General features: G+C 38.4%; 1 protein-coding gene across 1 annotated transcript in view; it reads left to right on the forward strand.

Moving 5' to 3' along the window:
- Positions 1-14,992, forward strand: part of DENND4C (DENN domain containing 4C) — a 122,232-nt gene that overhangs the window by 80,305 nt on the left and 26,935 nt on the right. Inside the window, 7 exon segments of the mRNA XM_040631467.1 lie at positions 3,489-3,617; positions 3,810-3,954; positions 4,227-4,373; positions 9,525-9,647; positions 10,682-10,828; positions 13,250-13,395; positions 13,398-14,411. Coding sequence (XP_040487401.1) covers positions 3,489-3,617; positions 3,810-3,954; positions 4,227-4,373; positions 9,525-9,647; positions 10,682-10,828; positions 13,250-13,395; positions 13,398-14,411 — 1,851 coding nt within the window.

The raw sequence follows: 14,992 nt of genomic DNA on the forward strand, positions 1-14,992 counted from the left end.
TGAATCACTTATTTCGCCTTTTTCTTTGCTAGTTTTCCCTCTTAAAAATAACTTGTGGTGTTAAAATAACTGTAAATGATCTTTAGAATCAGATTAAAATTTAAAATGAAGTTGAAATAAAAACTCGGAGTAATGGGTATCTGAAGGGAAAGAGCACAGGGATAGGAGAGAAATGGGACTGAAGAGGGGCGCATTGTGGGCTTCAGCAGTAATTGTATATTTTTTCTTAAAGATCTTAAATGAATATAGCATGTATAATACGAAGATTTGATAATGCTTGTGGGTACACTAAAACTCATTTTCTCTAAGTATTAACTGTATGTTATAAAAGCTTTAAAAATAAAAATAAAATTATAAAACAAGTACTAAAATATCCATTCTCATATTTGATTACATTTTCTCTCGTCTGATGTTTATAAAATTATTTGAAATTAAAAGTACTTGATCAGAATGCATTTTAGTGTTTTAAAAAATTTGTTCTAATAGAGTTAGTTTCTAAGATGTGTTTTAGCTTGTGAAAGGTGTAAAATATTTTTAAAGTGTTTTAAAGTATTCTCTATGAATTATGTTACCGTACTCAAAATTCAAAGCACAGTATGTGGATTAAGTTTGTTTGATAAGTTATAAGTTCATAGCACATATCATAAATTTCCTGAAAAGTATTTTCCTCTATAGGTATTAAAGTTCAGTGGTAGTCTTTGGTACAAGGAATTACATTCTCTCATTTCTAACATACAGCAATAATGACTAGTAAGCTAAAAAAAATTTTTATTAGACTATTTCCCCAATAAACACTGTGATAGGAAGCTTACAATTTAGAGCTTAATTTGTTATATTCCTACTTCTAACAAGTTATTTTGACAGATTTTTTTAGTGTCCTGAAGTCATTACATCTCCACAACTGGAAGAAAGAAATGTTTATTTTAAAACTTAAGAATGCATATTTGCTATGTATGTTTTGTGCGTTTTATCTGTTTATTGATTATATAGAGAGTAGCCTATTAAAGTTTTCACAGTATTTTCTTTGAAACTTAGATGAAATGACACACACATAAGAGTGCCTAATAAGTAAGTTGTCTTGATTTTTAGGTCTGTTCCATTAGAACCCACTGTCTCATTCATATGCTTAATGTTTTCATTTGACAGCTTTTTGTTCTGCATGTTATGTTTATAAAAGGTGTAATAACCTAGATTTTAAAATAAAACTCTTCAAAGACAGAGAAATAGCCTATGCTACATAGACTAAAGTTAAAACGTGTAATGTATTTTGTTTTTAATACTACTTAACTGAATTTTTAATGAAAATGAAATATTTGTGTCCAACTTATTCCTACATTTTTTTTATCAGTCTGTTCATATGATACTGTTGTATATTACTGAGTAACAAACCACCCCAGGACTTAGTGGCTTAAAACAATGATTTTATTAAATGTGGCCCTTATTTTATTTGCTGAGAACCCAGGAAGAATTCTGGGTGATTTTTCTGCTCCACACTGCGTTAACTGGAATCAGTTGGTTATAGTCAGTTGCTAGCTGATCTGGTGTGGTGGGCCCGAGTTAGCTTAACTCCAGTGCCAGCCAGGTACCTTGGCAAGGGTGATTGGAATGCTGGGCTCAGGTGGGCCCCTCTCCCTCCACGCAGTCTCAGGACCTCTCTCTGTGGTACTTGGGCTTTTTCCATGATAGCTTAGAGTTTGAAGAACGTTTGTTTCAAGGGGGAGGAAGTGGAAACGGGCAGTTTCTTAAGGCTTAAGCCAGGAAACTAGTACAGTATCTCTATAGTCAAATTCTCTTGGTCATGCAGTCTCAGACGCCCTTCTCCCTCAGTTCAAGGGGAGGGACATAGACCCAGTGGAAGGAGTAGCAAAGAGTGAGTGGCTGTCTTTTATCCACCACACATATCCAAAAGATATGTTGCTGGCAACAAAATACTGCAATTGAAAAATTCTCCCTCTCACATTATTACTCTTTCTTTAGTTTGGTGACTGGCTCTTATACAGGTAGAACTGGGAGGTTGGGGAGCACTTTGCAGACTTCAGAATAAATGCATTGCCTAGAGTGGTTGTAGGATGAATCCCAATTTGACATAGAAAGTGAGTTACTTCTTTATGGCTCACAGAATCTTAAGGGTTGGTAGGATTTCGAGATACTTTGGTACAGCTTGAACCTAAAGCTGAGACGCTCTGCAGAAAGTCTGTAGCGTATGAGCTCTTGCCTGTGCTTGAGTTGAGTCTGATGTTCAGGAAGTCTGTGTGTTTCTTGTCGAGCTCAGTTGCACCTCCCTGTGGCTTTTTTGGAGTTGTACAGACTGCCCCCTTTTCTGTGACAAGTCTTCAGATATTTGAAGGCCCCTCGTGTGCCACGTTCTCTCTGATCCCTTCACACATCTTAGCTGCTTCCTTCAGTTGTGCCTGATTCACGTAGTCGTGTGTAGAGCTGCTCCCACAGTTTCGGACCTCCTGTTCCTAAATTACATTCTCCCTTCCTGGCTTCCAAGTAGTCGTCTTTTTGACCCTCGGCCCTTTCATGTCTCTCTCTTTCATTTCTTCTGTTCTCTTGACTAAAATATGCTTTCTGAGATCTTTTTGCTTTCCCCTTTGGCTGAGAGCACCTTGGCTTTACAGTACCTTTTTGTTACCCAACTCTGTCATAAGCAGAGCACATGTTACAAATCCCAAGAAGAGGATCTTCTGTATGTGTATTTCCTTATTCTCAGACTAAGCCGTAAGAGAGTCTGTGGCCAGACCGTCACTGCTCCTGTCAGCTGGCTCACCTCTTTGCCAGAGCCCTTGAAATACCTGTTTATTCTCCATGCTTTCTACCGAAGTCTTCTAACATGTGAGGTTCTGACTCCGTCTTCTAACTTCACTTGTCCTCTTGTGAACAAATCTCGCCGTCCTCAGTAAACACATATTCTCAGAAAAGCCTTTGCTAATAGTATTACAGTGTTTTAAAGTTTCTTTTTTTTTTTTTTTGAAGATTTTTTATTTTTACAGAGAGCTCGCATGCAAGCAGGGGGAGGGGCAGAGGGAGAGAGAGAAGCAGACTCCCCACTGAGCAGCCACTGAGCCACTCAGGCGCCCCTAAAGTTTCTTCTCATACTTTTCTAAGTATGGGCTTACAAAATCTTTTTTGTTACGTTGTCTTTAATTCCTTTGGCACAGAATATAGAACATGATTTGGGAGAGAGTTATTTTAATCATATTAGATTTAAAAAAATGAATTCCTTCTCAAATTATGGGAAATGATAGTCGTTCTCTTTGTGTAAACTTAGTTGCTGAAACAGATGGCCACAAGCACATAGGTCTTCTGTGATATAGTTAAAGCTGGTATTTTCATTAACGAATAGGTCTTTGAAATCATTTACCGAGGCTCAGAACAAAGGATAAAATAGTGCTTAATGACTCTGAGAAGAAGAACTGAGTAATTTACGGATGTCTGCAAGTCAGTCTAATTAACTGCTCATGCTTTGATGTTATTTTTGGTAGGTGTGCTATCGAGTAGTCATGCAGCTCTGCGGACTTTGGGGTCATCCTGTTTTAGCAGTGAGAGTCTTATTTGAAATGAAAACTGCTAAGATAAAGCCAAATGCTATTACTTATGGTTATTATAATAAGGTAAGTGGATTGACATTGGACAACCTCTGCTGCTTATTAAGATTGATACATTTTTGTACCTTATATTATTCACGAAACTTCTGTTAGAGTTTAAGCTATAGTTATTTATGTGTGTATTATATATGTATGTATTTCTTTAAAAAGTCAAGTGTTCCTAATAATCATTATTTTTAACCGTTACTTTACCTGTAGGTAGTTTTGGAGAGCCCGTGGCCTAGCAGTACCCGCAGTGGTATCTTCTTATGGACGAAGGTACGGAATGTGGTACGTGGCTTGGCACAATTTAGGCAACCGCTTAAAAAGACTGTGCAAAAGTCACAGGTCTCCTCAATATCAGGTAATACATGTGATTGGAAAGATACTCTCTTGCTGAACCTTAAGCTTTATATAGGCATATGAGTGTTTAATTGTATGAAGTAGAAAACATAAATGAAATTCTGGTTGATATTTTCCTATACAACTAAAGATAGAGATTACATTAGTCCAAAATTATCCCCCCCCAAATTTAGAAAGTGTTCTGCAACTGCATATGAATTGTGGGGCATTCGCGTTTAGTTTCAGAGATGACCAGTGCATGCGTTATTGAACTGCTGTTGTCCTTGTCTTTAGCTCCTCAGACTGCCACAGGTGGAAGTGATGGGGACACGGTGAGCCACGGTAGCGTGGATAGTTCTAACGATGCTAACAGTGGGGAGCACGCAGTCTTCGTCAGAGATTTAATCAGGCTTGATTCCACTGATAATCACTTTAGCACAGGTACTAAAATCTGCATTTTACTAACCCTTCACTTACTCTCTCAGTAAGTCTTTCCCTTTTTAAAAAGCTTTTACCTTCCTTTCTTAAGAGTTTGTGCAATGAGTACTTTAAAAATACGTTATATAAATAGGGGAAGAAATTACACCTCTGGTTGCAGATCCCTTCTTTCTATTTCCTAAATATATAAAATTAACATTGGAGTGCTGTGTAAAAGGCTTCAGCGTGGTGCTCCCTTTGTATTTGTTAATCATTAATTTGTGAAAGTATACGATAGAACTGAGGAACTTGAATTTAGTGTTACAACGTGCAGATCTTTTTTTCATTAAGTGGAAAAGATTAAGCTTTTGAGATTACGAATGTTAAAGAGGGAAGTAAAAAAGTCACACACCACGAGAAGGAGTATTCTCTTTGCCTAGTCGTCATTTTAAATGACACTTCTTAAAATCTGAGAAACTTCTGAAGCCACTTTCACATGCAAAGCTACGGGCGTACCCTGAGTCCTCTGAAGTTAGAAAGACGCATAATTCAAGTAGCACATTGAGCGAATATTTGTGTGTTGCACATCCTTCTTTTTGTGTTGTTTTTCTTTTTTGTTGTTGTTATTGTTAATATCTCAAGCTTTTCTTTAAGAAGAATCCTGAGTCTAATTCCTGTGCTTCATCTGATGAACTTGTCTCAATGACTGAAGTTTCCTGTTTTCTGCTCTTTGTTGCTCTGCTTTTTGCTCTGTGCTGTTTCTTGATGCCGCATTTGTCCTTGGCTGTCATGGTGTGGGGTGCAGACAGACTTGTGTGACGGGAAGCTATGGATACACGTGGGCATTAATGCTACCCTTGAATGTTAACCGCTTCAGGTAATTTCCCATTTATTAGGTTAAATTTTGCTGACGTGCAAGGGTGGGGGAGAAACCTTTTGTTGTGTTTGAAGTATTGTTACAGGTGGAAAACAATTTCAGTTTTCTTGACTTTTTCTTCTTCAGATAAGTGTAATCATATATGTACCACTGAAAATATTTTCCTGTCGTGTTGCAAAGCATGTTTGTTACCTTATTTGAACGCACGCCTGCCTTGCTGTAATTCTCCGTTGGGGTTTGTAGCATCGTTGTATCCAGTGGTTTTGTGGGGATTAAATGTCTCAGTGTTCCAGCTGTTGAGATGCGTTTGCTTGCTAAAACTGATCTGCTAAATTCTGGCGCTGAAAATTACCCCATAATTACAGAACCATCTATAAACCATGGAGAGTCAACATAGAGCTCTAAGTTACAATCCTGTTTGTAAATTAACTTTCAACAGTAGGAATTTTTATATAACTTTAATTTTAGAGAGTCATTTTTATATGACTTTAATTATATGGTTTTAATTTTAATTTTATATGACTTTAATTTTATATGACTTTTATTTTATTTCATCCTGTATTTGTTCCTAAAACTTGTAAGAAGAAATGGATTTCATTTATGGAAAAAAAAAAAAAACCCAAGAGAGTAATTTTGTGATATGAAACCATTTCACCAGAATAATTATAATTTTAAAAATAGTAATAGATAAATCCTGTCCTTATTCTTCTAAACTTGTCTCCTTTAAGGACAAAGACAATCTCCTAGTAATTCTGGGTAATCGGCATAAAGATTCCAGTAGTTGGGGAAGAAACTTAGATCTCTTTTCCATATATGTTTTTCAAGTTGCATTTCAAATGGCTGAAGCCCTGTTGCTGAATTTACAGTGATTATGGGTCCTTGTGGAGTTTCTGGTGATGTCATTTGATACTTTTGGAGACTTTCAACCCAGGTGCTTAGGTTCCTCTGTCTTTAAGGATTCTCTTGTAGAATCTTCCCACTTGGTACCTGATTTGGAGTCACTTAGCTTGTTGGGGTGCATACCTCGGTTTAATCAGTCTGCTTCGTCCCCAGACTAGTGTCCATTTTATGGCACCATATGCCTTACCAGACTTTCTGAGGGGCCAATAAAAAACTGACAAATTAATCATTCTAACGAGGGGTATATAAAGAAGTTTAGTTCTTTGTTTATATTGCAAACCCAGAGTTTGAGTGGCAGTATAAGCAGCAGCAGGAGGTAGAAGGCACTACAGTTAACTCTTGAACAACGTGGGTTTGAATGGCACGGGTCCACTTGCACGCCAGTTGTTTTCAATGAATACAGTACTGTAAATGTATTTTCTCTTCCGTATGATTCCCCCGCCCCCACCTTTTTTAAAACAATTAAATTTGAGTGTGGTCTATACGCGATGTTACCTTAGTTTCGGGTGTACAGCATAGTGAGTCAGCTGCTCTCTGCCTTACGCTGTGCTCACCACAGTGTAGCCGCCGTCTGTCATCACACAGCATCACCGCAATACCTGATGATTTTTTAATCACATTGTCTTTTCTCTAGCTTCCTTTACTGTAAGAATACGGTATATAATACATAGAATACAGGATATGTGTTCATCGACTGTTTATGTTACTGGTAAGGCTGACAGTCAACGGTAGACTATTAGTAGTTCGGTTTTGGGGAGTGAAGAGTTACGCCTGGATTTTCGAATGTGCAGGGTGGGAGGGCCAGTGTTCAAGGGTCACCTGTGTGCTCCTGTGTCGTGTTTCACTGACATCCTCTGTGAAGATTCTCTAGGAACTTAGTTTCAGTTAGTCCTAGTTTAGTCTTCAGTCTTTGTTTCCGTTTTAAATGATAGAACTCAAAAGTCAAATAGACTTGTTTAGGACTTTATTTTGAAATTATCTCAAGCTTATGAAAATGTTGCAAGTGTACTACAGAGAACATCTGAGTCACTTCTGTCTAGATTCACTCTCTTAGTTTGCCACTTTTCCTTTGTCGTTTTCTTTCTGTCCACACAGACACACATTCTTCGGCTGAACCGTGTGACAGCAGGTTGCATACATCCTGCCCTTTTACTTTTTAATGCTCTAGTGGTATTTTTCTCTGATAAAACCGTAGTATAGTTAACCAGATTCAGGAAAATATCGATATGCTACTTTAATCTGTAGTCTGCATTCCAGTTTGGCAGTTGCTGTAATGTCCTTTATGGCCCTCTCTTTAGTCTCCTTTATCCTGGCACAGTTCCTTAGCCTTTCTTTGTCTTCATGACCTTGACCTTTTGAAGAATTCAGTCCAGTCATTTTGTGGAGTGCTCCTTCGTTTGAGTTTGTCTGATGTTTCCTTGTGACTAGATTGGGCTGTACATCCATGGCTCTGCTACAAAAGTGATTGTCACGTCCCAGAGGCACGCAGTGTCTGTCTGCCTGCCGCTCGTTGGTGATACTAATTTTGATCCCCTGGTCTTTGTATTTGGTTTCTCCTCATTATCATTCCAGCCCCTGCAGATAATCTGTCTGTGAGGAGACTCTGAGACTATGCAGTAATACCTGCTTTCTCATCACACTTTCTGTTTTAAATTAACATCCATTGATGATTCTTGCCATAACCAGTCTTTACTATACGGTAGTGATAATGGGGCACCTGGGTGGCTCAGTTGGTTAAGCGTCTGATGCTGATTTCCGCTCACATCATGATCCCAGGGTTGTGAGATCAAGTCTTGTGTTGGGCTGTGCACTCAGCGTGGAGTCCACTTGAGATTCTCCCTTTCCCTCTCCCTCTGCCCCTCCCCCTGCTTGCTTGCTCGCTCTCTCAAATAAGTAAATCTTTAAAAAAAGTAGTGACTTTGCCAACTCTGTCCTACAGCCACATTTATAGGATGGTATTCTGTGTTTTCTGCTTTAATCATTTTACTCAGACATTCCCTGATTATGTTTTTGAACACTTCCTTTCTTACACAACAAATGTTCCTGGCTCATTCTTGTAGCTTTGCTGCCTGAGATCTGAAATCAGCCATTTCTTCAAGGATCCCAGGTTCCTTTCAATGGGCAGTAGATTCTAGAAGCCAGAATCTGGGCTCTACGTATGCTTACGCTACAGGCTATTACTGCTTCTAGAATTTTTCAGGGGAGCTAGAAAATATGTATATATGAGAAAAGAAAAAGAAAATATGTATGTATATTTTAGAAATACCTTCATTTTCTTTCTTTTTTTTTTTTTAAGATTTATTTATTTATTTATTGGAGGGTGGGGAGGGGCAGAGAGAGAGAATCTCAGGCAGACTCTACGCTGAGCACACAGCCCAACACAGGGCTTGATCTCATGACCTGAGATGATGACCTGAGCCGAAACCATGAGTCGGATGCTTCACCAGCTGAGCCACCCAGGCGCCCCTAGATATATTTCCATTTTCAAATCAACCCTACAGATTTTTCTTTGTCTTCCTTTGTTTCATTTTTTTTAAATCTCTTTTCTTCCACAGTAAGTATCTTGGCTCCCAATAACCATCATTATGTTTACTCATTTGCTCTGTCCTGCAGCATATATAGAATAATTTCAGAATTGCTACATCTATTCTGGGAGAAAGGAACTTTCTAAAGCGTTCAGGATTTGTCTGTTACCCCCCTTCCCAGGCTTAGGGTATATACTCAAAATACTGTGTTGAGAAGTTTTTTGGAATAGTCCTATCCCCCTCCCCCTGTTCCCCATCCTTTCAATATGTTTATTCATGTGAAACATAGTTGGTCCCATTTGTTTGTTTGCATTTAATTTTAGTCACTACCCTCCTCCCAGTTTTATTGATTTAATTTTTTTGAATATGTAGACATTGATGCATTTCCAAAAATAAAAACAATACAATAAGCCATATTTAGAGAAGTTTCCTCTCTCTTTATCCTTTCCGTCCTATNNNCCTACACCCCTTGTAGTTAACCAGTTTTATTGTTTTCTGATGTATTATTTCTGCATTTCTGTTTGCAAAAGTAAACAGATATATGCTTATTTCCTCCTCTTCCACAAAAGGTAGCATTCTGTAGACATACTCCAAAAGAAACTTTTCAGAACATCTTGTCCAAATCTCTTAATTTACGGATGAGGAAACTAAGGTTCAGCGCTTCTAGATTTTTTAGTCTTTGATGTTCCTGTAGTTCCTGTTCTTCGCTTCTTATCATTTGTTTACCATGTTCTGTGTGCTTCGTGAGCTCTCGTATCTTCCTTTTCTGTAAGTTTAATTGTGTACATCAGTGGAGTTTTCTTCTGATGTTTTATAGCTGGACTGTGAGTGTGTGAAAACATTCACCTGTAAACCTGCGTTCTTTGTCAACAGGTGGTCAGTCTGACCAAGGCTATGGCTCTAAGGATGAACTTCTAAAGGATGACGCAGAAGTTCACGTGCCTGAAGAACAAGCAGCAGGAGAAGGGATAACTAAAACAAGAGTGCAAACAGAAGGTTAAGTACTGGTATTCACTTGCTTTCTTTAGAAAAATACTGTATTCTTTTTAAGGTTTTTTTGGGTTTTTGTTTTGTTTTGTTTTTTTGTTTTTGTTTTTAAATAATCTCTACACCCAACATGGGGCTCGAACTCATGGCCCCGAGATCAAGAGTCTCATGCTCTTCTGGATGAGCCAGCCAGGCACCCCTGTACTCCTTAAGTCTGATTTGATAATTCTGTTGATTTTTCCTAGAAAGAAATGTAAGGTCTGGGCTTATAAGATACTATGTAATGTGATATATGCAGAGAATGAGTAGTTTCTGAATTTTAGAATTGAAGAGATCTTTTGTAGGACTCTGCAGTCCACTGAGGTATTCCTTTGCTAAAGGCAAAGAGCCATTTTGTGATAGAACCAGGACTAAGCTTTGAGTCCTCAAACTTGTGTTGCAGGGCTTGTTTTATTTTAAAATGCTCTTTCACCAGAAGTCCTTCAAATATCTAAGCAGGTATTTTTCATTGGATAGATTGGATACAGTGTCTGTGGTTTTCCTGTTTTTTTTTTTTTTGTTTTTTTTGTTTTTTTTGTTTTTTTTTAATGGGACTCATTGAGGTAGATAAGATTTATAGTAATCATTTTATGGAAATGTGGAGGAATTTTCTGGCTTTATGGTAATAAGATGTTCTTCCTATCCTTTTACACAAAAGTACACTTTTCTTAAATGATGTCACTTAATTTATGCTCCAGAGTGAGCAGAAGCAAGCCTCTCTCCTGCTTTACAAGTGATGGGATTATAACTGGAAGCCACAACCTTTAATTTATTCACAGGAATGCTCAAGTTAGGATTATTTTTGCTAAAATACAGCATTTATTTTCATTAGTACTGGCAACATTTATGGCATAAAATAAATCAGACACAATAGATTAGTAATAAAATAGTCATGTATTCACCCCCACTTGGGGGGAAAATATAAAAAATATATAAAAATCAGTATATGGCTTCTGGTCAGTTTTAGTAAAAGTAGGAATAACATCCAAATATTTTTTCCCCAGAGGTGTGTGATGTCTCTGCTGGTGTGGCAGAACATTCACAACCTGGTGCGGAGCCACAGGGTACTACTGAGCCCCCCGCGTGGGGCGGCAGTATCGTGAAGGTTCCGTCTGGGATATTCGACCTCGGGGGCAGGAAGAGCAGCACGGGTGAGTCTTCCCATATTGATGGCTAAATATTTAGAGTAGCTTTTAATGGTATTAAATTGATGACTTAACTGTGATGAGCCAGAAGTTTGGATCCTATACATGGGTTAAGACGTTGTTATTTAAAATATTTAGTGTTTCAAAGGAGAGGTATTTATTGTGCTTAATTGTTACTGGGAGTACCTTTTCTTGTTGTAGGGCCTCCTCTCAGTTTGGTCTCTCTTTCTCATGGTAGATAATGAGAGAGGGCCTGCTGTGCTCATGGAGAACAGAGAGGCACTGATGTTACTGAATTCCAGGGGGGCTTTAGGGTGGCAGTGAAAGGTAGTGGAAGAAAAAGGTTCATATCACTATGCTGTGCTACAGAGAAGTACCAGTGCATCTTTAATTTGGCCAGTTTTTATGGCACCCTGAGCAGCTTATTTGTGATGAATAACTCTTTTTTGCGCATGACTCCCTTGAATTTGAGTTCAGTCCTTTCACTTGTGTTTTAGGCCTCCCGAGGACCCTTTAGGCGTGCATCTAAGTCTGATTTCAAAGGACCCAGCGATTGGCCTGTCTTTAGTAGTAGCTGTAATTCACTGCTCTAAAGCCAGCTGTCTTAAGTGTATCTGTTCTATGACTTACAGAAAGTAATTTGCTCAGCTGCTTGAAACCATGTAGGAATACTCCTTATTCCAAAAGTCTCTCCTTCTTTTAAAATTCAGTGTGTGTGTGTGTGTGTGTTTGGGGAGCAGGCTGTATTCAAGACATGGAGCTAAAGGTTTTTGAAAAAAATAATTGGTATAATGTTCTGTATCCTATTTTCCCAACCTGTTGCTAGTGGGTTTAGAAAAGAAAAAGGAGGAGGGCAGAGTTTTCTTCATCAAAGGTTTATGATCTTCTCAGAATATTGACATGTATAAGATCTGGGGACTGGTGTGTTTCCTTCCCTCTTTACTCATCCTCTTTCCATGTTATGTCTTGATGTGGGAAGAGTTAGTCTAATAAGAAAGGTAGTAGTGGGGCTTTTGCCAGTATATCAGAGGGTCAAATTTATTTTAAAATTGAAAAAAATGTGCCACTAAATTCTTGGAAATACTATGAGAACCAGTAAATTTGCTAAGATCTGTTTCTCAGATATTGGTATAAGTTTTCAAAACAGGCACAAATTTTGGAGTTGGAAAATAGGTTAATTTAATTCTCGTAAAAGCTGTGAAATATCTGTAAGTGCTTATTCTCTTTAATTGGTGTGATTATGATTATTATTTGGTACCCATTTGGAAGCTTAAAAAGAACCTTGAAATTAATTTGGAAGATGAAGACTTTATTAAAGACAACTTTCCCCTCAAGTCTCCTAGGTCATTATGCCTTTTAAAAAACAAACGAGAATCCTAAATAGGAATGGGTAGACTTAAGGTCTCATAATGATTCGAATAGGAAATAGCTTTTGGTCTTGGAATGGGAAAAAATTGCACGGTAGCAAGGAATACTACTTGCTTGTTGTGAGGCACACCGAGCGTTGTACGTAAGTGATGAATCACTAAATTCTACACCTGAAACTAATGTTACACTGTATGTTAACTAACTGGAATTTAAATAAAATTTTAAAAAATACTAAACAAAACTCTTTAAAAAAAAAAAGAAAGAAAGAAAAGACTGCTTGCTTCCCCTTACAGCCCCTGGCATAATTTTGTTCCAGTTGATCAAACAAGACTGAACTCTGAGAGACCTGGGATCATGTCTGTTTTATTTGCTGTTATATTCTTAGTACCTTATGTGGTAAACGCTAGTAGACATTTGAGTATTTGTAGAAGGAATGAATATCTGTGAAAAATTTGGAGCTATTCACATTTTATCAGCCTCCTTGGAATCAAGTGTAAGAACTCCATTCTGGATTCTTTTACTTTGGGGAATTATTTTACTTTGGAGCAGTAAGTCTTGGGTTTTAGCAAATATATAATCCCTCCATGATTGTGAATTTACTTTGTGCGGAGTAGATTCCTGGCAAATATTTATTGAATTAGATGTATGAAAGCCAGAAGGGAAGAGATTTTGTCTTTTTAGGTCTGTTACTTAACACAAAATATATTTCTTAAATGGAATGTAGAACTTCTCAACTGTAGGATGTATTTCTAGATCTGTATTTGCTCAACGCGATCGATTTTAGTGAACGGTACAGGTGTCTGCAGCACATATCGCATGATTTTTCAAATGTGTATGTGTCGGGGGTGAAAGGTAGGTTCTAACTGTTAACTCTGGGAGGCAGGATTGAGTGGAGGTTTTTTGGTGGTTCTTTTTTCTGTCTACTTTCTTTGTACTTTCTGAACTCTGAAGCTTTTACTCTGAGTATGTGTTACTTTTCAAAAATCAGAAAAGAAACGTTTTTCTAAAAGTTAGATCAGAAAATAGAGTTTCATTCTAATATTGTTCTTTTCCTTTTAGGTAGTACATCAGATGTGGCATTTTCTACTCATCCAGCTGAAGATGCAGTCTTTGGTGAAGGTACCAATCTCAAGAAGAATGGTGAGAGAGGAGATAAAAGACAAAAGCATTTTCCAGAGAGGAGCTGTAGTTTCAGTTCTGAAAGTNNNGAGCAGGAATGTTGCTGAAGAAAAGCAGCTTGGATTTGAATTCGAGTGAGGTGGCTCTTATGATGGGAGCAGATGCCAAGATTCTCACAGCAGCGTTGACGTGTCCTAAGACCTCTCCACTCCGGGTTGCAAGCACCCATAGCTTTGACAGTGTTAGTTGTCATCTAGCTGACGCTAGGACTCGTGTGTCTGAGAGCACTTGGGATTCAGAGCACAGATCTTCGGTATTAGAGATGCTTGAGGAAAGCCAAGAGCCCCTAGAACCCGTGGCTGATGACAGTGGAGCTAAAACTCCTGTGGAAAAGGATGCATGTGACAGTCTGCAAAGGGATGCTGATGGTAATCATCCCGGAGACTTGAAAGTAGGATCCAGAGATCTAATAAATAAGAGAAGTAGTTTATATGGTGTCGTTAAAGCCGTTGAGAGGGAGGATGTTGAAACTGGACTAGATCCTTTGTCTCTTTTGGCCACTGAATGTACAGGAGAAAAAACTCCGGATTCTGAAGATAAGGTGTCCTCTCCAGTTGTCGCGCGTAACCTGGCCGATGAGATCGAAAGCTATATGAACCTGAAGAGCCCCCTGGGTAGCAAGTCTTCCAGTATGGAGCTACACGCAGAGGGGGGCCGCGAGTCTGGCCCGAGCGCGGCATTTACGCGCCCTTCGGAGAGGAGGTCAAGCCTCCCTTTAGAGCATGGCCCGGCCGCTCGGGAGGATCCCGAAAGTGGAAAGAGCTCCCCTGCCGCAGCCCGGGCTAAACCGTCCACCGGCCGTTTCAAGCAGCCGACGCCCTCGCGAGGTCACAAAGAACGTTCCGCTTTAGCGGCCCTGGTGCGCTCTTCACCGCACGGCTCGTTGGGTTCCGTGGTAAATTCTCTGTCAGGGCTGAAGCTAGATCACATACTCTCAGGACCCAAGATAGACGTGCTGAAATCTGGCATGAAACAAGCGGCAACAGTAGCCAGTAAGGTGTGGGTGGCCGTAGCGTCTGCGTACAGCTACTCGGATGATGAGGTAAGCGTGTTTTCTGCGCATGCTCTGTCTGATCTGGGACGGTTGCTAGGAATTTTTTTTATATGTAAGTTATTATCTTGAGATTTCTGGCACCTTTGGTTTTTATATTTTAAAACTTTATGCATATCCTATTTCTTTCCTGAAATGAACATAAATGTAAGGAAATTAATAATAAAGAAATAGAATATCAGGACTACTTTATAATTCCATAGATGAGTCTGAGTAACACATTCTTTCTTTGAAGGTGCTAATGATTAATACTTTAATAATAATGCCGTATTATATTTGCATAGCACTTCACTTTTAAAATAACTTTTATCTGTTATCTCTTTAATATATATGGAATCACTCTGCAACTTAATCCGTAGATTTCATACCGCATAACAATTGCTAATTCTTTTAAAAATTATTGAAAAGAGAATCATTAGACCTTCCTGTGAAATAGAAGGGGTAAATTTTGCTTACTTGTTTTACAGAAAAAATTAAAATTTCACCTTTGTGTTCAAAGAATTATATAGTACTTAGGTACTTTAGTGGAAAAGACCGACAGCTATAAAAGTTCACTATTATTATTGTAACAC

Source organism: Ursus maritimus, unplaced genomic scaffold (genome assembly GCF_017311325.1).
Source record: "Ursus maritimus isolate PB19 unplaced genomic scaffold, ASM1731132v1 scaffold_17, whole genome shotgun sequence".
Classification (NCBI taxonomy): domain Eukaryota; kingdom Metazoa; phylum Chordata; class Mammalia; order Carnivora; family Ursidae; genus Ursus; species Ursus maritimus.